This window comes from Tamandua tetradactyla, chromosome X (genome assembly GCF_023851605.1).
Source record: "Tamandua tetradactyla isolate mTamTet1 chromosome X, mTamTet1.pri, whole genome shotgun sequence".
NCBI classification, from domain to species: domain Eukaryota; kingdom Metazoa; phylum Chordata; class Mammalia; order Pilosa; family Myrmecophagidae; genus Tamandua; species Tamandua tetradactyla.
In genome coordinates this window covers 4,255,183-4,283,051 of record NC_135353.1, presented here as the reverse complement: position 1 = coordinate 4,283,051, position 27,869 = coordinate 4,255,183, and the positions used below count along the sequence as shown (strand labels likewise).

At 37.1% G+C, this 27,869-nt stretch overlaps 1 protein-coding gene across 1 annotated transcript in view; it reads left to right on the top strand.

Annotated features, from left to right (window-relative positions):
* Positions 1-27,869, top strand: part of GABRA3 (gamma-aminobutyric acid type A receptor subunit alpha3) — a 249,801-nt gene that overhangs the window by 61,996 nt on the left and 159,936 nt on the right. Inside the window, exons 2-3 of the mRNA XM_077146483.1 lie at positions 9,092-9,257; positions 20,734-20,855. Coding sequence (XP_077002598.1) covers positions 9,118-9,257; positions 20,734-20,855 — 262 coding nt within the window. The 5' untranslated portion in view covers positions 9,092-9,117. The remainder of the gene's footprint in view (positions 1-9,091; positions 9,258-20,733; positions 20,856-27,869) is intronic.

The window sequence follows — 27,869 nt, the reverse complement described above, 5'->3', positions numbered from 1 at the left end:
AGGAGATCAAGGAGAAATGGGCAGATACATATGAAAGGAAATTTCAACTAAACAGGGGCTCTAAAGTGTGGATTGTATTATTACTACCAGCATTAGTGGTGATCACTGACAGTAGATTGTTTGGGAAGAAGGTAGAATGTAGTTGATAAAACAGTGGATAGAAGTCAAGTAATATGGAGTTAAAAATTATAAATAAATCTTTCAGGAAGCAGATGCTGCCTGTTGGGAGGGAAGGCACAGTGGAGTCAGAATACACGAAAATTATAAAGCCGGGGGATATGTACGAAACACTGATGGTGCCTATTAGTCTATTAGTGTTCTATTCTTCCTGACTTTTACTAAAGAATAACACAAATTCCCTTGAATGGGTAACTTACAAAGAATGGCTGAGGTTTAGAAGAGTGGAGAGGAATAAGGGAGAGAAGCTGATTCATCACAAATCAAAGAATCATTGAGTGGCACTGGCATTGGGGACAGATTTTGTAGTGTTGCTGATTTATACTATTATTGGATTTGCTTCGGCAACCCTTATAAGTCCAGGAGAATTCAATTTTTTTGTTAATTGATCCAAGGAAGGGTTTCTGAGCAAATAAAGTGGAATATCACTTATACAGTGTACTGTTGAAAAAGTAGTTTAAGTGATTTACTTGGATCCAGCCTTGATGAGAGAGGAAGTAATACTAGGCAAACCCAAGAGACTGGGAGACAATGGAAGGATCAATGGACCAGAAAACTAATTTCAAAGAGCTAATGTTTTAGGAGTAAGAATTGGAAAACTAGAAGAACAGCAGAATAAGGATAGAAAATAGAGATACTGTAGTTTAAAATTTACGATGTGAGAGCAATTAGGCATAAGGTACAGGGTACGGCAATGGGCACAGATTGATGAAATGAAATGGCAAAGTAGGTCATAGAGATTTTGAAGGTCAGATGGATTGTATTGACCCGAATAACTATAATAGATACATTATCTAAACAAGCAGTGAAAGTATTGAAGATGATGGAAGGACATGAAAAGCACAAGTTGAGCACTGGTTTTGAATCAATATGGGTAGGTTGCAAGTAGGTTGAGCTAAGAGAAATGAGGGTAGACGGTAACACAGATCATTGGCATGAATCTCCAATGAGGAGGAGCATATACAAATGCACAGAGGATGAGTGGTTTCGAAGGGACATTGAGAAAATGGGAGAATTCTGATTTTTGTCTCTCAGTTGCATGAAATTTTGGAATATGTACATGCTACACTTCAGAGGAAAGTTGTTGAAGTAGTAGTGTCTTTGAAGTAAAGCCCAATTTGTTTAAAGCAAGAAGAGAGTATTCTGTTAAGAGCATTTGTTTCTCATAAAATGAAGGATTGAAAAGACATGAGGAGAAGGTTTAGAAGAGGACAGTCTTAAGAAAATAAGATTATACCTCTGAGAGAGGGAGGATGCCCAGAGTGGCATGAACTCAGGAAAGTATTCCCTCTTATTTTTAAACAAATATTTTATTGAGTAGCTACCATATTCCAGGCACTGTTTTATAGTCTGGAGATAAAGATGAAGTTCCTGCATTGATGAAGCATATACCTCATTGAAAATAAATAAGTATATAATATAATTTTAGGTAGTGTTATGCCCTATAAGAAAAATTAAACTAGGTATAGGGATACCTAAATAGTGTCATATTCTATAAGAAAAATACAACTAGGAGAAATGGGGGAGGCTAACTAGATAGATAAGGGTGACCTGGGAAGACTCTCCTGAAGTGGAAACTCTAGACCAGAATCTTGAAGAAAGTGAGGGAGTGAACCAAATTGATATATGGATGAAGAGGATTTAAGACAGAGGGAAAAATAAGTGCATCATCCTAAGGTAGGAGCATGCTAGCCATTTTCAAGGAACAACATGAAAACCAGTGTAACTTTGTCTGAATAGAGGAGGGGGAAAGTGAAAAAGATGAGGTTTTAGAGGTAACAAGTGGTCAAATCAAGCCAATACTTATAGGTCATGGCAGGTATTTTCAATACAAAGAACATACACGAGAGAAGTCTGAGAAGGGGGTTGATGTAATCTGACTTATATTTTAAAAAATCAATCTGGCTGTTGTGTAAGAATGGAGTGAGAGGGAGCAAAAGTGGAAGCACAGAAACAAGGTTCAAAGCCATTAATTGCAGACATGGGAGTATGGAGTGGTGGTTTGGACCAGCCTGGTGGCATTGGAGTTGGTGAAAAGTGGTCAGAGGCTGTATCTGTTCTGAGGTCAGTGGGATAAACTGATAGTTTGGATATCAGGTGTGGAAAAGAGAAATCAAAGTATGCCTGTGGATTGGATATAGGTGGATTTGATATGTGGCATGGGAGAGGAGTCCTTGGTCTAGTGTTCTCTTTCTTCATTGGTTCTCTTTTTTGCTTTTTTGTTTGCTGCTGTGTTCTCAGGATCTAGAGCAATGCCTGTTACATAGATGGTATTCCATAAATTTTGAATGAATGCATGGTAAGAGCAGTGTCAGTGGAGTGGTAGGAGAAAGTGCCTTATTGGCATGGGTGGTATGAGAGAATGAGAGGAGAAGTTGAGATAGGATGTAGAATGTTATTGAAATTAGTTACCATGAAGGAAAGCAGAGAAATTGGGAATGAGTTAGCTGGGTATCAGGTCAATGGAGGCTTTTAAAAATGATTGTTGATGTTGTATCATTTTTATGCTGCATGGAATGAGCCAATAGAGAGGGGAGAAATGAAAAGTATGGGAGAGATAAGACAATCACTGAAGTAAAATCCTTGAGTAGATGACAGGGGATGGCACCCAGGGCATATTTGGGAGGAATAGCATAAGATAGGAGCACAGACACCCCAGGTAATAGGGCGAAAGGTAGAGTATATGGCTGAGATTCAGGTAGGTTGGTATAATTGGTGGCCGGAAGATGAGGGCATTATCTTCAGATTGCTTTCATTTTCTTGATAAAATAAGCAGCAAAGCCATGTGCTGAGAGTCTGGGAGAAGAGTTATTGGAGACAAAAAAGAGCGTGAAAAATATTTGTCTCAGAGAGTGGGTGAATGAATTGATTTGACAGATATAATCATGGTACATTTGAAGTTTATTGAAGAAAATTCAAATTTTTTTTTCTCCAGTTACATTCAGCTTCTCATTTATGGGCAAAGAGTTGAATTTAGCCCTGGTTTAAGTTTTTCCAGGAAGGTGCCTAAGAGTCAAACAGAGGCAAGAGTGTTGAGGGCACCTGCCAAAGAATGACTGTGTTGGTTTTAATTGTGGACCAGTTATTTAATACAAGCAGGGTAAAGATGGAAGTGAGAGTATGAAGGTGATGATGGATGATTCAAAGGTCAATGGATTAGAAATTCCTGAGGGGTGGAAGAATTGACAATATGAAGGTACTAGAAAACAGTTTTCAAAAAATGTGGTCAGAAAGTAATATGAGACCATGAATTTGTAATGACAAAATTAGGATGTGATCACAGAAATGGGTGACTAGAGTAGGATGGTGCTGATGTTCATTGAAGAACTAGAGGTCAAGGAATTGTTCTTCAACTAATAGTGACCAAGTATGACTATATGCCAAGCAAAATGCTTAATACTGCACATGCCTTATATAATTTAATTATCACAACACTCCTATAGGGTAGTATTATCATTATCAACATTTTATTGGTGAGAATGTTGAGTCTAAGGTCAAATAACTCATCTCATGTCAAATTTCTAATCAGTGGTGTATGAAGGCTTAGAACTAAGGTGTTTCTGACTCCAAAATCTTTAGGAATGACAATGCTCTGAGGCTGGTCTCAAATGAAACTCTAGTTGCAATTTGAAGCAAATAAATGGCTCAATGGCAGACATGGCTTTGAATTATATGAGTAGAACCACTTGGGATGCCTTTGTTCAGATAAGGTTCTGGCAAATAGTACACAGGATCCTCTGGTATCCAAGCAGGAGAATTTTGGGGAAAAGTGTCAGCAGCTGGTGGCTTCAAGGCACAAGGCTAGAGGAATTTTTGGGATTTCCAATAGAAGAATCCACCATATCAGTACCTTATCATATTAAGTGCTTAAATGATCATGGTAAAATGAATTATATTTGACCAAGATCTATCAATAGACTTATCCTCATGGTAAGGCATTTTATATATGTTATCTTATTTAATGTTTAGTATTTACAATCCTTGCAGGATGAGTAATGTTTTCACCATTGAAGGAGGTCTTTAAAAGCTGAACACAACTAGTAGTATTTGCCTCTTAGTCTGGTGGCTACCAAAGTGCAAGTTATACACTCTCCTTTATACCATCTTATCTCACTCAGGGGTGTGACCCTGTCACAGTAGCAGTCATTCATTCATTCATTCATTCATTGTTAAGTGTTTATTATTTGTCAGACCCCTTCTACTCATTAAGGATACGTCTGTGAATAAAATAAGCAAAAAAAATTTCTTGTCTTCAGAGAGGTTTATGTTCTACTGGGGCAATAAACAATAACAACCAAACTAAAATATATGTTAGAAATTCAGTGGGGGAAAAATAGTACAGATGGCTGCATAGGAAGTATCAGGGATATGTAAAAGAGTTGAAATTTTAGAAAGGGTGGCCAGAGAAGGCTTCAATGTGAAGATTATACGTAAATAGAAACCTGAGGGAAGTGAGAGAACAAACTATCTGGAAAATGGGTGGAAGAATATTCAAGGCAGAGGCCACAGCAGGTGCAAGGCCCTGGGGCAGGAACATGCCTGTCATATTCAGTGAGCAATCATGAGGCCACTGTGGCTGAAGTGGCATGAGTGGGAGAGGAGAGTAGTAAAAGATCAGGTTAGCAAACTATTTGGGGATTAGATCACATAGGTTCTTGTAAATCATAGTAAGCATTTTGAAATGGGAAACAACTGGCAAGTTCTGAGAAGGGAGACATGATCAACTAACACTTTAAACGTTTACTCTGGCTGTGGTATGGAGAATAGATTGTAGAGGAGCAAGGAAAGAGGCAGAAAGACCTGGTTAGGAAGTTTTTACAATGATCTTGGCAAGAGATAAGTCAGGATGGTACCAGTGGAGGTGATGACCAGTGGTTTTATTCTGGATAGTTTTATTGTAATTGGAATACCAATGAGACTTCGTGATAGATTAGATGTGAAGAATGATAGTAAAAGAGGAGTCAAGAATTACATCAAGGCTTTTATTGTGAGCAAATGAAAGGATGGATTTACAATGACCTAAGATGTGAAAGACTTCAAGATCACCAAGTTTGTGTGTGAGTGTCAGGGGGTGGATATCTGCATTTCAGATTTGAACTTCTTGGGTTTGAGATGTCTCTCAGATTTCTAGGTACAGATTTGGATTTATGGAGAGATGTAAGATGGAGATATTAATTCATAAGTCATCATCTAACAAATTATATTTCTTTCTCATTGTTTGTTCCTTGTACTCTCATTTGCTCTCGAGCAGGGTAAATTGGCTGAGTAGCCATTTGCTGCTTTGGCTGTGAAATCAACCACATGCTATGGTGGTCTAAGCAGGTGCCATGGTAGTGTGTTCATGTGCTGTGGATAATCCATTCCAACACCATGATTGTCTGAACTTGCACAGGCATTGTCGCCTTCTGTTTCATAGCTGATCTGCTTCTACCACAGGCATCTGTTATGATGCTATGGTCATCTAAATATGTTCATTGGTTGTAAGCTCATATGACATTGTTACTTTTCCATGTACCATATTTATATGAGCATACACCACGATTGTCTACTTTTGCTTCTACACACTAGCTTTAAAACCAGTATTAGGATTTACTTTTTTCTCATACATCAGTAACCTAATCATGTCATTACATTATGTTCTTGTGCTATATATCGAAACCATTGATATATGTTTTCTATCTGTGCTCATACATTAGCGATAAGTATTTATTCACTAGGGTTGTCTGAGGTTACCCCAAGAGTATCGATTCTTTACTATTGCCACCTGCATCTATGTCTTACTGCTCTGCTGCAGTGAAAAAAAGTTTTACTATGATTTTCTGTCTTTGGACCTTGGCATCCTGCTCCTGCACCATGGCAGCCTATTCTCATAGCATCACCATATGCTCTTAAATCATGTCAATTAACTCTTGTATCATGACTGCCATGACATACACATTGTATGCACACATTATGGTTAAGGATTAATATACCAAATACCTCTTCACATGGTATATGGTTTTCTAAGCATATACCATAGCTGTCTCCAGAAAAATGGATACTTGATCATGTTTGAAGGTTCTTTGCTCCAGTATTGTGGTTTTCTTTTTGTGCATTATGGTCACTGAAAATTCACCAAGTTTGTCATACAAGCATTTTGGGTTTCTGTTTTCCTACAGTCTTTGTCTGCACTTGTCTGATGGTCGACTGAGCAGGAACCATGGATGTATGTTCATTTATGCTAAAGAATTCTAAAATGTCACATTTCTAGGCACATGGGTTGGGCCAGTCTTGCGGATGTTTGCTAATCTTCCAAGGCTATCTGTTCCAGTGAAATGCTTTTAATCATGCTCCATGTCTTACTGAGTATGTCCCACGGCCCTCCACTCTCATTCTATGAATATTGAAACTTATGTGCTATGGTTTTCTGCCATAGACCATGGTCAAATGACCTTATACATTAAATGTTTTCTTATGCATTGCTCTAATGCTGTTTGCTAATAAGATACTATAGTTCTTGGAGGGCATGTATTATGTCCAAACTCTTCTATATATGATGGCTGTCCTCTCATGTGCAATGGTTATTTGAACGTGTACCTTAATCATGAGTTCATATGATATAACTCTCTGTTTATGTATCCTACTGTATATCATAATATGTTTCTTCTGAATCATAGGCAATTACTTCCGTGTCATTACTATTATCTTAGTGTGAAGGTTTTCTGTTTGTGTACTATGGTCATTTGAGCACGACCCATAGTAATGCACCAAAATAACATAGTTGAGCATACATCATGGGTCTCTTAGCTCATGCACCATATGACTGTCCTCTGTGTCAGGAGTTTTAGTCATACACAGATTTTTTAAAGTATGCATCATGGTTATGCTTTATACTCCATGTTTTTTTTTCCTGCAATTTGGATTTCATATCCTATGTCAAGACCCTGTTCCTACAGTATAGTTGTTGATTCATATATCATGACTATCTAAGCATTCAGCCTTGTCATGTGATCATACAAATCTAGGATCTGCTGAAGCAGTGTGGATATTTGAGCATGTATCATGATTGTGGTCCATACTGCGGGTGTTGCTTTTGCCATAGAATTATCTAATTATGGGCCATATTTTCTTACTCATATACTGTGGTTTTCTGAACTTGTATTCTTTCTGCCCATCCTGTAAATTGATCATAAACTCTTGTTGATGATCAGTTTACATCAAGCTCATGAACCATAGGTGTTATGCTACATCTATTAGATTGAATCATAAAATATTGTTGTTTTGTGAATCAAAAATTCGTCGAATATTGGCAATTTCATATGGTACAATCTAATACTGTGATTATCTCTATCTATAATGTGGAAATTTCATTTTGTCAGAAATCCAAATTTTCCAGTGTCATAGTTTTCTATACCTTACCAGATTCATGAAAGGAGCCTGGTATAGAATCCAGTGAAGCATTTTTTGGGGTGGAGTCAATTTAGGAGGACTCTGTTTTGTCATCTTCTCATCAGCCAGAATAGTTCCCCAATGTGTGCTGTTTACAAACAGGTTTCTTGCATAAGCTTTTCTTGAGAAAAAAGTTCCATATCTCTCCATTCCCTCTGAAAGTTAAACCATTGTTATGACTGAACTATGATTTCGGCGAAGGGTCAGAATTTCGTCTCCTTCAGGTGGTCAGTGACTCAGATTCAGAGAAGCCAAAGGTTTAGAACTGAAAATACCACTTTATTGACTGTTTTTTCCCACTGTATATACTGGGTAGACCTTCAGTCCAGACTTCATGGAGCAGCCCTGCATATAGGCAACTCCAAATTGTATAATTATATCAACAGTATAATTTTTTTTTTTTTTTTGCATGAGCAGTCACCGGAAAACAAACCCGGGTGTCTGGCTTGGCAGGCGAGTACTCTGCCAAGTGGCCTGCCCTCAACAGTATAATTTTATGACCTCTTAGGGACTTTTCTGGCAGAAGACTAGGCTTAGATTTCCTTTATATGTTGTGTATCTACCCAAAGGAGCTTGCCTTCAAATATATCTTTATGCAGAAACATTTCTATTCAAGAGCCATGGTGTCACATCATGCAGATTTTTCTCAGCCTAATGCGGAAGAAACAGTCTATCTACTCCAGGCCCTTTTATCTTCTGAAAAATTACTTAACTCCATCAAGATGAGAATCAATTCCAAAAATGCTATAAGGAGATTCCAGGTCTTAATATTCTAAAATCTTGTTTAAGTTTATAATCTGCTGGAATGCACTATACCAGAATGGAATGGCTTTTTAAAAGGGAATTTATTAAGTTGTAACTTGACAGTTCTAAGGCCATAAAAATGTCCAAATTAAGGCACCAACAAGAGGCTACCTTCACTCAAGAAAGGCTCATGCTGTCCAGAAGAGCTCTGTCCATTGGGAAGTTATGAGACTGTTGTCTGCTGGGGTCATGGGTTCAGGACCCCTCTCTCAGCTGGGGAGGCACACGGAGACATCTGCTAGCCTTCTCTCTTCATTTTGGAAGGCTTCCCCAGGGGAAGTGAGGACATGATAGAAAACTTTAAGCTCTTGGATTATGCTAAGATGTGACAAAGGCTGAGGGGAGTGCTGTGACTTTTCTAGTCACATACAAAGTCACAGAAAGAGTTAGGACTGGAACCTAAGACTCCTGACTACTTTTCTAGTGCTCCTTATACTACCCGATACATTCTCTTTTGGATGAACTCCCATTTATTCAGGAGAGGGCTATGTATGGTATGAATTTTGGTGACACTGGTGAGCTAGGTAAAGGGGTCAAGCACAATAAGCATTGAGTAACTGGCTCTTAGGAAGTGAAATGATTCTAATGGACTTGAATAAAATATTTTTTACTTCTTCCTCCTCCCTCCCTTTGTTCTCTGTCCCTTTCTCCTTCCCCTTTCCCTGAACTGTGGATCTCACAGGTCTCTCCAAGTTGGTGACTGAGAAGATGATAATCACACAAATGAATTATCTCTACCTGCACAGCCTTGGGCTTCTCTTCCTCATTAATATTATCCCAGGAACAACTGGACAAGGGGAGTCAAGACGACAAGAACCTGGGGATTTTGTGAAGCAGGATATTGGCGGGTAAGAACCCTTAACCTTTGGAACAAAAGGATACTGTAATAAATGCTAGCCTTAGTCCAAAACTTCTAATATTTTCCAGATGAACCAAAGTACACTGGTCCCTGAAACTCAGTCATTGCATTGTTTTGATAAAGGAATCATCAACTCAGATTTTCAAGGTGGAAAGAGATCTCAGAAGGTCTTCTTGGGCAATCTGCAGCCCATGTTTGAATTTCCTCTGTAATCCTCTCCAGATTTTTGCTCTCAATTTTGCTCTTGTCCCTTATATCTTCAACTTGTCCCTTTTTATTGCTCCTGGACCATAAACATTTAAATGTGATAAAGAACCTTTCATCTTAAATGGAAATCTTCCCTTCAGATAGTGCCTTATATCTTTTCTCCCCCTCACATCCTTCTGCTTTATTTCCTCACTCCCACCCATTCATCCAGCTGCTGCTGTCTGATTTCCAACCCCACAACTCTTAAGCAACTTCTGTAACCAGGATAGCCAATGTCGCCCCTGTTGCTAAAATAAACACTTGTCTGTCCTTATGTTACTTAATTCCTTTAGCACTACTTAATTTTGGCAGCATTCAACATTGTTGACTCCTCCCTCTATGTACATATAGAAGCATGAACAAAATATAAAGTTTAAGAATAATTTTTTCTTTGACTTCAGAGACACCACAATTCTCTGTTGTCTTCAGTTAAGCTCTCTAGAAGCAGAGCCTGAGATGAAGATTCTTGAGTGAATGATTTATTGAGGAAGTGCTCTTAGGAGAAACCTATAAGGAATTTAGGGAGGGAAGAAAGACAGGGAAGAGGAAGAAGTAAAGCAAAGATGTGATTTCATTTGAAGTCCAGCTTTTTTTTCCTTTTAAAAATTTAGATGCAGAAAAATCATGCAGAAAATACAAAGTTATCATATATCTCTCCTCACACATGGTTTTCCTTATTATTAACTCTTTGCATTAGTGTGGTACCTTTTTAAAAGTGATGAAACAATATTATTATAAGTATACGATTGACTTTTGTCCATAGTTTACTTTAAGCATCACTGTGCTGTAGACATACAGTTTCTTAAAACAAATTTATTCTGGTAACATATACAACCTAAAATTTCCCTTTTAATTACATTCAAATATTTAAATCAGTGGTGTTAATTACATTCACAATGTTGTGCCACCATCACCACCACCCATTATCAATATCTTTCCATTGCCCCAAAGAGAAACTCTATGCCATTTAAGCATAAACTCCACATTTTGCACACCCACCCAGCCCCTGGTAATGTCCATTCTACTTTCTGACTTTAGGAATTTTCATTTCTGATTTTAGTCATTTCTGTTCTCTTTTTCTTTGTCAGTCTGCCTAAAGGTTTGACAATTTTATCAATGTTTTCAAAGCACCAACTTTTTGTTTTTTTGATTCTCTTTATTGTTTTTTTTATTGATATTCTGTCTAGATGTTCCATCCATTATTGAAAGTGGTATATTAAAGTCTCCTACTATTGATGTAGAACAGTCTATTTCTCTATTCAAATCTGTTTCAGTATTTGTTTCATATATTTTGAGGCTTTGCTGTTAGGTGGATGTACATTTATAACTGTTACTTCTTCCTGTTGAATTGACCCCTTTATCATTACATAATGACTATCTTTGTCCCTTGTAACAGTTTTTAACTTAAAGTCTATTTTATCTGATATTAGTATAGCAACCTCAGCTCTCTTTTGGTTACTACTTTCATGGTATATTTTTTCCACCCTTTCATTTTCAACCTACTTACGTCTTTGAATTTAAGGTGCATCTCTTATAAACAGCATATATTTGAGTCATGCTTTTAAAATCCATTATACCAATGTCTGCTTTTTGCCTGGGCGGTTTAATCTGGACAGTTTACATTTAAAGTCTCTACTGATAATGCAGGACTTTCTTCTGCCATTTTGCTATTTAGTCTTTGTAAGTCTTATGGCTTTTTGTCCAATGATTCTTCCGTTAATGCCTACTTTCATATATATTTACTTTTTTGTGTTGTACCATATTGAATACTTTTCTCATTTATTTTTGGATATATTTTTCATATATCTTGCTGTGGTTACCATGGGGTTAAAATTTAACATCCTAAATATATAACAATCAAATTTGATTAAATACTTCCTTGATTTCAATAATATACATATACACTGTTACTATACCTATGTCCCCTATCTTTTTCTCATACTTGTTATGAATTATATCTTCATAAATTGAATGACCCAAATCACAGTTTTATCATTAATTTTTATACATTTACATTTAAAGATATTTTTGAGAAGTTTTATTGAGATATATTCACACACCATACACTCCATCCAAAGTCACAGTCAATGACTTGCGGTATAATAAAGTGCAGAGTTCTGCACTTATCGTCACAATCAATTTTAGAACACTTTAATGACCCTATAAAGAAAAGCCTCATAAGCCTTATACCCCCTATTATTAATATTTAGCATCAGTGTGGTACCATTGTAACAATCTGTGAAAGACTGTTAAAATATTACTTTTAACTATAGACCATAGTTTCCATTAAGTGTATTTTCCCATGCAACAGCCTATTATTAACTCCTTGTAACTGTGAGGTACATTTGTTCTAGTTCTTGAAAGAATAGTCTTATATTTGTCCTATTATCCACAGCAGGGTTCACTTTTTTGTACAGTCCCATGTTTTATCCTCTAGCTTTGCTTCTAGTCACATACACGGCCCCCAACTTCCCCTTTCAAACACATTCACATGCATAATTCAGCACAGTTAATTACACTCACAATAATGTACTACCATCACTTCTACCCACTTCCAAGACTTTTCAATCAACCTAATTAAAACTTCTACAGAAATTAAGTATCAGCTCCCCATTCTGTACCCCTAGCCTCTCTCCTGGTAACCTATATTATAGATTCTACCTCTATGAGTTTGCTAATTGTTATTAATAAATATTAGTGAGATCATATAGCATCTGTTGTTTTGTGTCTGGCTTATTTCATTTCACTCAACATAATGGCCTCAAGGTTCATCCATGTTGTTGCATGCTTCAGGACTTCAATCCTTCTTACAGCTGAATAATATTCCATCATATGTATATACCCCATTTTGTTTATCCATTCATTGGTTGATGGACAGTTGGGTTGCTTCCATCTTTTGGAAATTGTGAATAATGCTGCTATGAACATCAGTGTGCAAGTGTCTGTTCACTTCCCTACTTTCAGAACTTCTGGGTATATACCTAGTAGAGGGATTCCCAGATTGTATGGAAATTCTACACTTCACTTCCTGAGGAACCACCAAGCTGTCTTCCCCAGTAGCTGCACCATTTTACATTCTTAGCAGAAGTGAATGAGTGTTTCTATTTCTCCATATCCTCTCCATTAATTGTAATTTTCTGTTTGGTTAATTGTGGCCATTCTAGTAAGTATGAAATGATATCTCATTGTGGTTTTGTTTTTCATTTCCATAATAACTAGAGAGATTGACCATCTTTTCATGTGCTTTTAAGACATTTATTTTTCACCTTTGGAAAAATGTCTATTTAAGACTTTTGCCAATTTTTAAACTGGATTGTTTGTTTTCTTTTTATTGCTGAGTTGTAGGATTTCTTCATATATTGTGGATATTAAATGCTTATTGCATATGTGTTTTTCAAATGTTTTCTCCCATTGAGTACATCGCCTTTTACTTTCTTGGCAAAGTCTTTGGAAGAACAAAAGTATTTAACTTTGAGGAGGACCCACTTATCTAGTTTTCTTTTATTACTTGTGCTTTGGTCATAAGACCCATTGCTTACCACAGGAACTTGAAGATGCTTCCCATGTTTTCTTCTAGGATTTTTATGGTCCTGGCTCTTATATGTAGGTATTTAATCCATTTTGAGTTGATTTTTGTATAAGGTGTGAGGAAGTAGTCCTCTTTAAGTCCTTTAGATATGGATGTCCAATTCTCCTGGTACTACTTGATGAAGAAACTGTTCTGTGCCCAGTTGAGTGGATTTGGCAGCTTTGTTAAAAATCAGTTGACTATATATGGATGTGACCAAATTGATTCCATTGGTCAACATATCTATCTTTTTGCCAGTTCCATGCTGTTTTGACCACTGTAGCTTTGTAATATACTTTAAAGTCAGGAAGTGTGAGTATTCCATCTTTTTTCTTCCTTTTCAAGAGGTTGTTGCCTATTCAGGGCCCCTTTCTAATCCAAATAAATTTTATCATTGGCTTTTCCATTTCTGCAAAGTAGGCTGGTAGAAATTTCATTGGGACTGCATTGATTCTATAAATCAATATGGGTTGAAATGTAGTCTTAATGATATTTAGTCTTCCAATTCATGAACATGGACTGCCTTTCCATTTATTTAGTTCTTCTTTGATTTCTTTTAGCAATGGTTTATAGTTTTCTGTATACAGGCCCTTTACATCCTTGGATAAATTTGTTATTAGATATTTGATTCTTTTAGCTGTTATTGTAAACATATTTTTCTTGATTTTCTCCTTAGATTTCTCATTTCTAGTGTATTAAAATGCTTCTGATTTTAACATGTTGAACTTGTATCCTACTACTTTGCTGAATTCATTTATTGGCTCTAGTGGCTTTGTTGTAGATTTTTAGGGACTTTCTATATAGAGGATAATGTCATCTGCAAATAATGAAAGTTTTACCTGTTCCTTTCCAATTTGGATGGCTTTTGTTTCTTTTTCTTGCCTAGCTGCCCTAGCTAGAATTTCCAGCACAATGTTGAATAGCAGTGGTGACAGTGGGTATCCTTATCTTGTTCCAGATCTTAGAAGAAATCTTTCAGTCTTTTCCCATTGAGAATGATGTTAGCTGTTGGTTTTAATATATGCCCTTTATCATATTGAGGAAGATTCCTTCTATTCTTATTTTCCAAAATGTTTGCATCAAGCCATGCCAGATTTAAAAAAAAATGTCTTTTCTGCATCAGTCGAGATGATCATGTATTTTTTCTTCTTTGACTTGTTAATGTGGGGTGTCACATTAATTGAGTTTTTTGTGTTGAATCACTCTTGCATACCTAAAATACCAATTTATACACCAGCATGATAATGATATATACTTCTTTCAGTGAGCTGATGGATTTGCTTTGCAAGTATTTTGTTCAGGAGTTTTGCATCTATATTTATTAGAGAAATTGGTCTGTAATTTTCTTTTCCTGTAGTATCTTTGTATGGCTTTTGTATTTAAGTGATATTGGATTCATAGAATGAGTTAGGTAGTGTATCTTCCTCTTAAATTTATTGGAAGAATTTGAGAAGCATTGGTATTAATAATTCTTTGAATGATTGGTAGAATTCCCCTGTAAAGCCATCTTATCCTGGGATTTTCTTTGTTGAGAAGGTTTTCATGGCTATTTCAATCTCTTTACTTGTAATTGATGTGTTCATGCTTCAGTTTCTTATGGAGTCAGTGTAGTTTGTTGTGCATTTGTAGGAATTTGTCCATTTCATCTAAGTTGTCTAATTTGTTGGCATACGGTTGTTTATATTATCCTCTTATGATGCTTTCTGTTTCTGTGGGATCAGTAGTAATGTCCTCGCTCTCAATTCTGATTTTGTTTTTATTTGTCAGTCTAGCTAAGAATTTGTCAATTTTATTCTTCTTTTCAAAGAATAAACTTTTGGTTTTGTTGATTCTATTGTTTCTTTTATTCTCAATTTCTTAGGAGTCCCTCTGTTTACGGTTTAAATGCCCCTCTACTTCCCGTTAAACACATGAAAAGCAGGGAAGTCTTCTCTTAATTGTTTCTTAGGCCTCTTCTAGTGTCTTGGAGCAGCTAGAAGGAAAAAGTAAAAATAATGGGAGTGTAACCCATACCGAATTCTGAAATCTGTTCTATAACTACTTGCTACAATGTACTTTGAAATGTTTTGATTTTGTGTGTATATGCTACATTTGATAACAATACAAAGAATGTGTGGTTAAATGTACACATAGTTGTGAATTTGACTTCCATGTGTCTGGGTGTATTCTTGAAAGTATGTTCCTTGAATTAGGACTTGTTCTTAATTATTTCTTTATGGTTGAGTATCTTAATGTACTTTGATTCTTTCCATCTTCTCTCATCATTTTCACAGTAATGTCTAATCTAAGAATACAGAGTTACAGCTATCAGGCACAAGGCCTCAAAGTTACACATTACAGAGAAGAGTGGTGATGAATTTTTGAGACTGGTAACACTGTATCAACATTTTTTCTGGATCAAGAGTGTATGGTGGCAGTGTTCCTTCTGGTGAGGGCGGTGTCGACGACTGCAGATGCTGTAAACTGAAGTAATGGTTGAGGGGTGACATACTTTTTTCCTTGTTACATTCCTAGCTGGACTTCGTGCCGCTGTACCAAATATGTCAATCCTTATAAGTTTCTGTGTCCGTCTTGAAATGTATTTGTTCAGTCCGTTTAATCTCAGAGAAACTGGTACCTGTGGTCACATGTGTATTTACTGTGATTTGAAGTATCAGTATGAAAAATCCAGTACCTTCCTGTACATACAATCTCTATTACGGTGTGGTGGCTTGGAACTACCCACCCAAGAAAAACATGCTTTTAAACAAAATCCCTTCCTGTAGGTGTGAACCCATTGCAAAGAGGACCCTTTGATGAGGTTTCATCAGTTAAGGTGTGGCCTGGCTGAATCAGGATGGTGTTAGGGGGAAGGCCACAGAAAGAGAGAAAGACACAAAGAGCTGCTAGAAGCTGAAAGTCAACAGAACCTGGCAGAGAAAGGAGAAGCCAGGGGAGGCTGCCATGTGAATTGCCATGTGACAGAAAAGTTGAGAAGCAAGGATTTCTGGCCACCACAGTGTTCTGGGAGAAAGCGTTGTTTTAATGACACCTTTGTTTGGATTCCTCCTGGCACCAAAACTGAGCCAGTAAATTCCTGTTGTTTAAGCCAATCCCTTGCGTGGTATTTGTGTTAGCAGCCAGGAATCTAAAACAGTTGGGATCAATGTATTAATAACTCCTAGCATTATATCATCAAATCTTAGATTCTCAGAACCATACGTGGGACCTGAGAGGCTGTCAAGCTAATCTCCTTCACAGGCAAGAATCCCTCTGCATTTTTTCTCATAATTTATTGACCAGTTTGAATCCCACCAGTGATAAACTACATTACTATCACAGGACGTAGCTTTAAGAGTTGGCAATGTTTCCCATGTTGAGTGCAAGCCCACATTTTTCTAAAGCCTTGGAGCTGCTCCACACTTTCTTTTCTACAGGCTAACTCTAATTTCTGCCAACCGTTCCCCTCATATGATAAGGTTTTCCAGACATTGGTTCAAATTGGACAGTCTACTTTGCTTTCTACTTAGATATTTTTGAAACTCAGTTCAAGACTCTACACTTATTTATAGCTGTTATTCCATCTTGTTAATTTAGAGCTTATAGTTAAATAGCTCTTACTCTACACCAAGCACTATTCTAAATGCTTTATATATGTTAATTTATATAATCTGTATAACAGACCTGCTAGCCAGGTGCTGCTATTATCCCTGTCTGACAGATAAAATACAGTAGTTCAGAGAGACCAAGCAACTTTCCAAGGCTCACACAACTAGAAGGCAGCAGAGCCAGGGCTGAAACCCAGATAGCCTGGTGTAAAAGTCCATGATATTAACCACTAAAAATATTGTTTTTCAAGAATTTGTTAACTTTTAAGTAAGAAATATGCACATGCTCCGTCTCTTTTATCTACCCATACATCCATTTACGTATAGTAATCCTATAACCTTTGAATACTTAAGACTATCTCAGCCACATGACTGCCTGACCTGATTTGTTTTCTTTTAAGACCTGGGATAAGAAATATCATTTGATCCCCCTTTTCCCTTTTGAAGGGGGAAATGTAGCATATATGGTATAGGACGGGGCTCAGCCTTTGAGGCCAGGATCAAGAATATTTCATAGGTGAGGCTATGACTTCCTATTGCATCATTTCAGGAGGCAATTTCTCTCACTATTACTCATGCTAAATTTGACCACTTGGTTAAGGTTATGACTTCCAGGTCTCTCCTTTGTAAGTATACCAGCCGCCAGGATTGATTGAGTGGCAATGAGCTGGTGGCCAGCAGCTATCACTTCTGTGACCATGACTGTGGCTATGAGTTAGAAAGCAAATAATAGCGGAGGAAGAGAATATTCAATGTATGCTAACTTTCTCCTGTTTTGTGCTAAAATTCTTTTCTCCTTGTCAACAGTGTTATAAATGATTCTCAGGCTTGCTTATGATGGCCCACTTAACCAAAAATGTTGATCAAATAGTGCTTGTGCATTGGCAGTATGGTTAAAATCATTTGGATAAATTATGAGAAAGACTTGCCTGGAAAAACCAGTTACCCTTTATGACATTGTTTCAAAGGAGGAATATACCCTTAATTCTTTGCAAACTTCTGGAACACAGCCCATTTTAAACTGGGGCATTTCTATTAATGTTCATATATGGATATTATCTTTCTATGAATATTATATTTCTAAGGTATAGCACCTTCTTAATTTATCACTCAAAACATATTCTATTTAAATCTTCCTGTGCATTTACGTGAAACAGTGACTTTCAGTTATTAAGAAGTCATGAGGGACTTGGTTTTTATTTTGCTTTAACTTGGAAAATAAAGTTAGTGTGAATAGGTGAGGCACATGTTGAGTGGATGTGTTTCAACGCAATACTTCTCCAGTTTCATTAGCAGTCTATAGACACTGTTAGGAAAAGGACAGCTGTCTCTTTTAGATGGATTGGGCATATTCTAACTAGAAATCAGGGTTTTTTTTTCCTTCTAGTGGCTTCTGTAAAGAAATTACAGTGTCTACTATTGAATTCCAGGTGTTTCTCACTTCCTAGAATATAACTGACATCCCTGTTGCTGAAGCTTTAGCTAGACCTTTCAACTGATAGGAAAGACTGAGTTTAGAAAATGAAAACATGTGGAGTATTGGGAAATGGTGAGTGATCTGACTTGGCTATGCTTTCCGATCAGAGAGAGAAGTAGTGGAATTTGCAGCTGAAAAAGTAAATTGGGAACAGATTGCAGAAGACCATTACTTTTAGAAATTTTTCGGTAATCCATGAAGAATTATGGAAGGTTTGTGAGCAGTACAGAGGAATGACATGTGAAATACAATGTTAGGAAAAATGCCATCCTTTTAATTAAGTAGATTTCTCCTGCTTTTGGATTGTGGTATGACCAACTCCTCGTCTGTGCCTCTCCTGCTTCCTCCTAATGTAAACATGCCTGAATCCTCAATGGAGTTAAACTAATGCTATTACTGAAAAGATTCTGGACTTAATCTCTAGATGGTCAGTGCATTTAGCTTTGCTCTTAACCTAAGATTGCATGGCTTTCAAAGGTTTCTCATTGCCTTTTCAGGAGTTTGGGAAAAAAGGAATGAGCAACCCACAGATGTATATTGAACTTTACAATATTCAAAGCAATTTTGCATTTATTTTATTTACTTATTTCTTCCCAAAGTTTTCAAAGGTATGATTTTATTATCTCCAGTTAAATGCAAGAAAACAGGGCACATAATCAGATAGTAGCAGAGGCAAGACTGAATTTCTGGCTCCAATCCTGAGGAATTACCACTGATCTATTTTGAAACTTGAAAAGTGATTGAACTCACCTAACTTAGAGATAAGGTAAAAGTAATGTCATTTTAATGTTTTTATAATGGACTATTATTAGTATATTTAATCCAATCACTAATTATAAATATAAGCCATAGTAGGCATGGATATTGCATCTGTCTCATCTACTTAATAAACATCAATATGCATCTCATCAACTTAATTAACTTCGGACAATTTCTCTCTTTGTCTTAGGTGTCCCATCTGTAAAATAAAGGGAAGAATTAGATGATTCCTAAATTCCTTACAATCCTGGCATACCATTATTCTGATTTTCCTCTTTTAACTACCTTTGAATGGGCTTAGATAGAGCATTGTCACTATATACGATTTGACATTTGATCCTCTCAGCATCCTCATAAATTAGAAAGGGAAAGGATTATTAGCTTAGCTTTACTTTATTTTGCTCTATCCTAACACCAAAAACAGTACACATTGTTGGTGTTCAATAAAAGTCAAGCCTTAGTAAAAGCATAAGTGCATGGTTCATGCTCAATAAAAATGCATTGAATGATAAATGAATTGAAGGAATTGGGTTCAAAATTGCTTTTCCAAGTTTACCAGTTAGAGGCTGGTAGTTTAGAGTTAGAATAGTTCAATTCAGATGTTTCTACTATTACGTAGATTCTTTTCAGGGTCTTTTCAGAACAGGAACTTTTCTAACTGCTATGAATAAATGTTGTTGGGAAGACATAGTGACTGTCTCTTAGTACTCTTTCTTAACTGAATGTCCTGTTTCTATTATGGCCCTGATTAACTGGGTTCTAGGAATAGTTCCTTATTAATGCCAACCTTCTGGATTCAAGGTAAGAATGAAAAAAAAACAGACCCGAAGAGATATAATATACTAACTTGCCTACCACTCCACCCCAAGTCAACAATACAAGCTGACACTAGGAACCAGAGTTTCTGACCCTGGTCCATTACTTGATTCTACACCATGCTTCTTGACCATTGACTATAGCCATTAATTTCACCATATACCTCTTTCCCCTGAATTACCCAGGACCTTTCTCTATGTCTAGTTCTCTCAAACTATACCAAGATCCTCCTCACAAAGTGAAAGTATCAGTCATAGTGCCTGGTCTGGATCAGGTGGTCCATGAAGCACATGGTGCCCTGAAAGGCTTGCAGAAGGCATCCAAACTGGTGAAGCAGGAAGTAGTTGATGGACACTAGGAAATCAGAAAATCTGGAATATAATCCTATCTTTGCCTCTCACTAACCATATGACCATGAGCAAATTCAGTTTTCTCTCTGGACTTCAGTTTCCCCATGCACAAAATGAGATATTAGAGTCTCCTAAGAATCCTGGTAGCTTTAGCATTTGCTGAACTGCTACTGCTTGGTTGCCTTATCTCCATAGGCTTGGGATTGGGGAGACTAGATACAATTCAGGGGTCTGTCTGACTCTGCTGTTCTGTAAGCCTATGTTTCTATGGCCTAAAAGATGAGTAAGGTCATAGTAAGAACATTTTCCTTCTTTACTTTGAGATCCATTCATTCATGCAACAAAATTTGATGACCATAAACTGTATGCCAGATACTGTACTCGGGGACATTCTGTTGAGGATTTCTGCTAGTTGTTTCTCCACTGCTGGGAAGAGGTTAGAGCATCTCTTTTGTAAAGCTCATGGAATCCTAGAGTAAGCGCTCAAGTATGCTGACTATGTCTTTTTCCCGCACAGGTAATCATTGTGATTTGGTTAAGATAAAGGGCTAGTCAGTTAGTCCAATCTGCTAATTGAAATCTTCTTGAATTAAAATGTTTAGACATGTAATTGCTTCTTTTAAGGACTAAATTTTTCATCTCATTTTCTTGCCCTGCCTCAGGCTGTCTCCAAAGCATGCCCCAGATATTCCTGATGACAGCACTGACAACATCACTATCTTCACCAGAATCCTGGATCGTCTTCTAGATGGCTATGACAACCGGTTGCGACCTGGGCTTGGAGGTCAGTTATTATTTTAAGATCATATTCTTGGCCATTGTCATTTACATAGATTTACAAGGTACCTACAGTAGTCTGTTCACCAGTGAGGTTAATGTAAAGCTGATCTGCTTTCCTTGGAGCACTGGAAGTTAGTTCTAATCCCTCATTTCAGTGGGTGATATCTCTGGTTTGGGTTTGGAAGGTTCTAGACTTCACTTACAAATACAAAATGAAGTCTGTCTTACTGTCCAAGTGTCAACTCTTGGAACATCACTGTAGTACCAGAGAAACCAGCACTGGTTCAAAGGTCTCATCCCTAGTGAGTGAGCACTCAGGAAAATGCATCTGGGTAAAAAGCATTTTACCACAATGCTTCTCCAAGACCATTTCTGTGAACAAAATGCCAATTCCTGTCTTGATGGCAAGTACGGCCCAGGAACAGCTGGGAAACATGCCTGTGCTGGTTTGAAACTTCCATACACCCCAGAAAAGCCTTGCTCTTTAATCCTCATTCAATATTGCTGGGTGTGATCTTTTTAATTGTTTCCATGGAGATGTGACCCACCCAACTGTGGGTGGTAACTTTTGATTAGATATGTTCCGTGGAGATGTGTCTCTACCCATTCAAGGTGGGGTTGCTTACTGGAGCCCTTTAAGAGGAAACCATTTTGGAAAGAGCCAACAGAGCCAACAGAGCCCAAACAGGCAAAGACCTTTGTAGATACAGAGGGAAAACGCCCCCAGGGAAGCCATTGAAAATTCCTGGAGAGAAAATTAGCAGATGTTGCCATGTGCCTTTCCAGTTGAGAGAGAAACCCTGAACATCATCGGCCCTTCTTGAGCCAAGGTATCTTTTCCTGGATGCCTTAGGTCAGACATATTTATAGCCTTGCCTTAATTTGGATATTTTCACAGCCTTAGAAATGTAAACTTGCAATTTCATAAATTCCCTTTTTAAAAGCCATTCCATTTCTGGTATATTGCATTCTGGCAGATTAACAACAGATTGCCTTTGTACCCTAAACTCTGGGCACATATCAGTTTGATACACCAGAGGGTTGAAATGAACTGTTGATGTGAGAACTTATATGGCTATTAGTTTAGTATGATCGGCAATATAATCACAATTAGGTAAGTGCATTATAGTATATCAAGGGCTGTAGTAAAAGGGAAAATATTTAGAAAGAAGAAAATGCCAATCCTCCTTTTCTCTATGCAGAAATAGGCAAATTACAACATGCAGATCAAATATGGCCACTGTCTGTTATTATGAATAAAGGTTTATTGCAGTGGTTCTCAACTGGGATTAATTTTGCCTACTAGAAGCATTTGGCAATGTCTGGAGACATTTTGCTTGTCATATCAAGGTGGGGGCATGCCACAGACATCTAGTGGGTAGAGGCTAGGGATGTTGCTAAACAACCTACAATGCACAGGATAGTTTCTAAAAGCAAAGATGTATCCTGTCCCCAGAATCAATAGTGCTAAGGTCAAGAAACTGTGTTTTATTGGAATACGGACATGTCCTTTGCTTACATATTGCCTATGTTACTTTGACACTATAACAGCAGAGTTGAGAAGTTGCAATAGAAACCAGATGACCCACAAAGCTTAAAATATTTGCTATCTTGGCCCTTTATAGAAGAAGTTTACCTACCCCTGCCCTCTCTTAATTGTTATCCTCTGTGCTGCTCAGTTCCAACCAGGAATACGGCGTGTATCTCAGGAACCTTTGCTGTGAAAGGGACAATGACAAATTGAAACATGATTAAGAATGTGAACAAGTTACTGAGATTACTCAAAAGCATCCTATATGAGAATCAGGTGTAGGAAGATCTGGAGATACAAGAAGATATAGGAATAATGTGAACATTACCTTTAAGAATCAGAAGGGCTGCCAAAAAATAATGGAAACTCCCTTGTTTTACTGTGGAGGCTCTACAGAGACAGATCTCAGAGCAATACAAGGGAGGTGAGAGCTCAATTGGCTTTAATATGAGATGATCTGCATCAAGAGGAAGCAGAGACTGGGGGGCCAGTTAGAAGGTTGTAGAAGAGATTCAGGTGTGGGAAAGGTAGTGGGGTATTAAGTGACACTTTGAAACATGCTTCCAGCTATGACAGTCTGGTTATCTGTGATATTATACACCAACAATAAAGCCAGCCCATGATTTAATCAAGTGATAAGATTGATAGTTCATATACAAAAATTCAGAATAAGCTACATTAATATGCATGAAGAAATAAGAAAACTAATTTTGAAACCTGATATTTTGCCTGTGTGATTCACATCATTTATGTCCTGGCTAGATTGGACAGAATGAATAAATAGCTACATATTTATGGATAGGTTTAACTTAATTTTAGTCACATATCAAACCCAGGAAAGTTTTAGTTTCCCCAAAACTTTTGGTGTTGATATCGAGAGAGTTTTTGGGATCAAAATGCCTCCACACAGTCATTTAAGAATATTTATTAAGTGCCTTCAATGTTAAAGGGAGTACATTCTGTATTGGGGATGGAGCAGTGGAAATAAAGACAGTTTCTGGCCTCACAGAGCTTTACCATCTTGCAATGAAGAAAAAAATGACGATTACAATAAAATACATGGTGTGTATTGTGCTAAGGGCAATACACAGTGCTATAGCAACTTATAACCAAATGTGGAGTCTAGATGTAAAGAGTCAAGGAAGGCTTTCACAAGGAAAGGGATTTGTAAAGTGAGACTTGAAAGATGGATTGGAATGATGTATTTTTAGGAATGAGGATAGATGGGAGAAGGAGACAGGGTGACAAGACAATTCCAGGCAGAGTCAATAGCATGTACTGCTTCCTGGAAATAGGAGAAATTGTGGTGCCTTTGGGGGAAGTAAAGACATTTCAACTAGGTTGGATCATAGAGAGTGAGAGAAAAGGTGGTAAAAGATTAGAGGAGACTTTTAAGAAGATGGTGGAGTAGGAAGCCTTAGGAATCACTCCTACTCAAAAACAACTAGTGGACAGGCAGAATATCTGAAACAACTGTTCTGGCTCAGGAGGGCAGGCAAGCCCTGTATTGCATCCAGGGAAGAGTGGGAAGAAGAATCTGAGAAAGAAACTGAAGTAAAGAACTGTGAGTAAGTTGCTTCACGATGGCTGACAACAACCATCCCCCACTCTCAAGGTGGTTGCCTCAGGATACATTCCCTGGCTGTTTGCTGCAGATGGGGAAGGACACAGAAGTCCTCTTCCCCAAGAATGGGTGGGGGGTGGGGGAGGGAGGGAGTGCACAGCCAAGCACTAATCATAACTTTTGATTGGCACATTCAAATTTCTGGTTCTCTGCTCTGAACTGATGTTCAGACTGTCCCAGACAGGGATGGTGCAAGGCCATTGTTTCAATCCTGCCTTCAACAGGGGCAGAAACAGTGGGGTTTTAAAGGCACAGTACCTCCTTAGGGCAGTGGGGAACAGTTCACTGAAAATCGTCATCTGACGCGTAGGCCAGGAAAGCACAGCTTCGGGGAGTCATCAAAGAAGGCTTCTGGAGACTTTTCTGACCTTTTCTCCAAAGCTCTTTGGAGCTAATTTGGGAAAACCTTTTTGGGTCCCTGGCCCTGTTTTGGCTTGGGAATACTGACTTGGAAAAGGCTTCTCTAGGGTGAGCGTCCTCCCAGAATTTACCCTACAGGAAAAAAGCAGCTAGAGAAAAAGCAAATGGTATGTTTAAAAACTAAAGAAGCAAAACAGAAACAAACATAGTAGATCAAGATTCCTGGAGAAGGAACAGAGGAAAGGAAGAATTCTCCTGGGGTGAAACAATTCCACAACTAGTGCAGTCTTAAAAATTGTACTACATACCCAGAAAAAGAATCAGATAAAGAAGAGCTAGAAAAATCTGATCAATTAAACATGGGCAATGTAAAGGTCTAGATTAAGTTGAACAAAGTGCAAAAGAAGAGCCTTAACACAAAGCCAATCAACAATAAAATAAATCCCAGGCAAGAGAGAGAAATTGACCTTCGGAGAGTAAACTCATGAAGATAATCAGATGCCTAGACATCAGCAAATAAATAGAAGCAATAGTAAGAAACAGAAAAATATGACCCAGTTAAAGGAACAAATAACAACTTTGGGGGAGAGATGCATACTTTGAAACAACAGATCAATTTCTTCAATCAATTCAAGGAGATGACAAAAATATGGATGAAGAAATAAAAGATATTAAGACACTGGGTAAACAAAAACAATTTGAAAATATTAAATGAAACATAACAAATTATAGGAATGAAAGGCACAATAGAAGAGATTAAAAATAAACTAGAGAAATACAATAGCAGATTTGAAAAGACAGAAGAAAGAATTAGCAAACTGGAAGACAGGACAACCAGAATATTGCAGATAGAAGAATAGCTAGATAAAAAATAGAAAAATTTGAGCAAGGACTCAGGGATTTGACTGACAGCATGAAGTGCATAAATACACGTTTCATGGGTGTCACAGGAGGAGAAAAGAAGGGAAAAGAGACAAAAGAATATTTGAGGAAATAATGGCTGAAAATTTCTAAATCTTATGAAAGACATAAATATACATGTCCAAGAAGCTCAGTGTATTCCAAACAGAATAAATCATAACAGACCTACCCTGAAACACATACTAATCAGACTATCAAATACCAAAGATAAAGAATTCTGAAAGCAGCAAGAGAAAAGTGGTTTGTCTCTTACAAGGGAACCTCCAAAACAGTAAATGTCGATTTCTTATCAGAAACCATGGAGGTGAGAAGGCAGTGGCATGGTATATGTAAGGTACTGAAAGTAAAAAAAACCCTGAGAGCTAATAATTCTCTATGTGGCAAAACAGTCCTTCAACATTAAGGATGTGTTTAAATTATTCACAGATAAACAGAAATTGGAAGACTTTAATTTCCAACACTGGTCCTACAGGAAATTAAGGGCAATCTTCAGTCTGGAAGAAAAAGGCACAGAGAGAGGCTTGGAGTAGAGTGTAGAAATGAAGATTATCAGTAAGAGTAAATAAAAGGGTAAATAGAGAGAAAAAATAAGATATGAAATATAAAAACCAAGGGATAAAATGGCTGAATTAAGTATTGCTTTCACAGTAATAATACTGAATGTTAATGGATTAAACTCATCAAACAAAAGACAGTGATTGGCAGAATGGATAAAAAGTATACTCTACCAGAGACCCGGGTTCAATTTCTGGTGCCTGCTGATGCAAAACAAACAAACAAACAAACAAACAAACAAAAGCAACCCTCTGCTCTAACTATATCCTGTCTACAAGACCCAAAGACGCGAATAGGTTGAAAGTGAAAGATTGGGAAAAGATATTCTATGTAAACAGTAACCATAAAAACTTGGGCTAGCTGTACTAATATCAGACAAAATATATTTTAAATGCAAAAGTGTTATAAAAGACAAAGAAGGACACTGTATGTTAATAAAAGGGCAGTCCATTAAGAAGATAACAGTCAAATATTTATACACCTAATGAAGGTGCCTCAAAATACACGAGGCAAACCCTAACAAAACTAAAGGGAGAAATCAATGTCTGTACAATAATAGTTGCAGAATTAAATACACCACTCTTATCAATAGATAGAACATCTAGACAGAGGATCAATAAGGAAGCAGAAACTTGAATATGATAAATGCATTGGATCTAACAGACAAATGCAGAACATTGCAACAAAACTGCAGGTTGTACACTCTACTCAAATGCTCATGAATCATTCTCCAGGGTAGATCACATGTTACGTCACAAAACAAGTCTCTATAAATTTAAAATGATTGAAATTATACAGAGCTCTTTCCCTGACCAGAATGAAGTGAAGCTGGAAATCAATAACAGCTGAAAGCTGGAAAATTCACAATAGAGGGTGTAAACAACACACTTATTAAACAATCAGTGGGTCCATGAAGAAATGGAAGAGAAATCAGTAAATATATTGAGATGAATGAAAATGAGAACCCAATATATCAAAACTCATGGGATGCAGCAAAGGCAGTACTGAGAGGGAAATTTATAACCCTAAACACTTGCATTATAAAAGAAGAAAGCTAAAATCAAAGAAGTAACTGAATACAAAGAAGAGCTTGGTAAAGAACAGCACACTAATCCCAATGCTAGCATAAGAAAAGAAATAACAAAGATTAGAAGTAAATGGAATTGAAAACAAAAAACAATAGAGAGAATTAAAACAAAAACTTGGTTCTTTGAGAAGATCAATAAAATTTAAAAACCCTTAGCTAGACTGACAAAGAAAACAAAGAGAGAAGATGCAAATAAAATCAGAAATGAGAGGGGGGACGTTAATACTGACTCCACAGAAATAGAAAGAATAATAATAGGATAGTATGAATAACTATATGCTAACAAATTAGACAATTTAGGTGAGATGGACACATTCCTAAAAACACACAAACAACCTACACTGACTCTAGAAGAAATAGAAGACCTCAACAGATCAATTACACTAAAGAGACTGAATCAGTCATCAAAAACCTCCCAACAAAGAAGATGCCAGGACCATATTGGTGATTAACTCACCAATCATTCCAAGAATAATTAATAACAATCCTGTTCAAAAAAATTGAAGAGGAAGGAGCATTGCCTAACTCATTCTATGAGGCCAACATTATCCTAAGTAAAACCAGATAAAGATACTACAAGAAATGAAAATTATAAACCAATTCCTCTAATGAATGTAGGTGGAAAAATGCTCAATAAAAAACTTGCAAATTGAATGCAACAACACATTAAAAGAATTATACACCATGATCAATTGGGTTTTATCCCAGGTATACAAAGGTAGTTCAACAAAAGAAAGTCAATTAATATCAATTAACTAATCTAAAAAGCAAAAACCCATGATCATCTTGTTTGACATGAAAAAGTCATTTTACAAAATCTAATATCCTTTCTTGAAATAAACACTTCTAAAGATAGGATTAGGAGGAAAGTTCCTCAACCTGACAAAGGGCATATATCATAACCCCCCCAGATGACATTGCACTCGATGAACGACTGAAA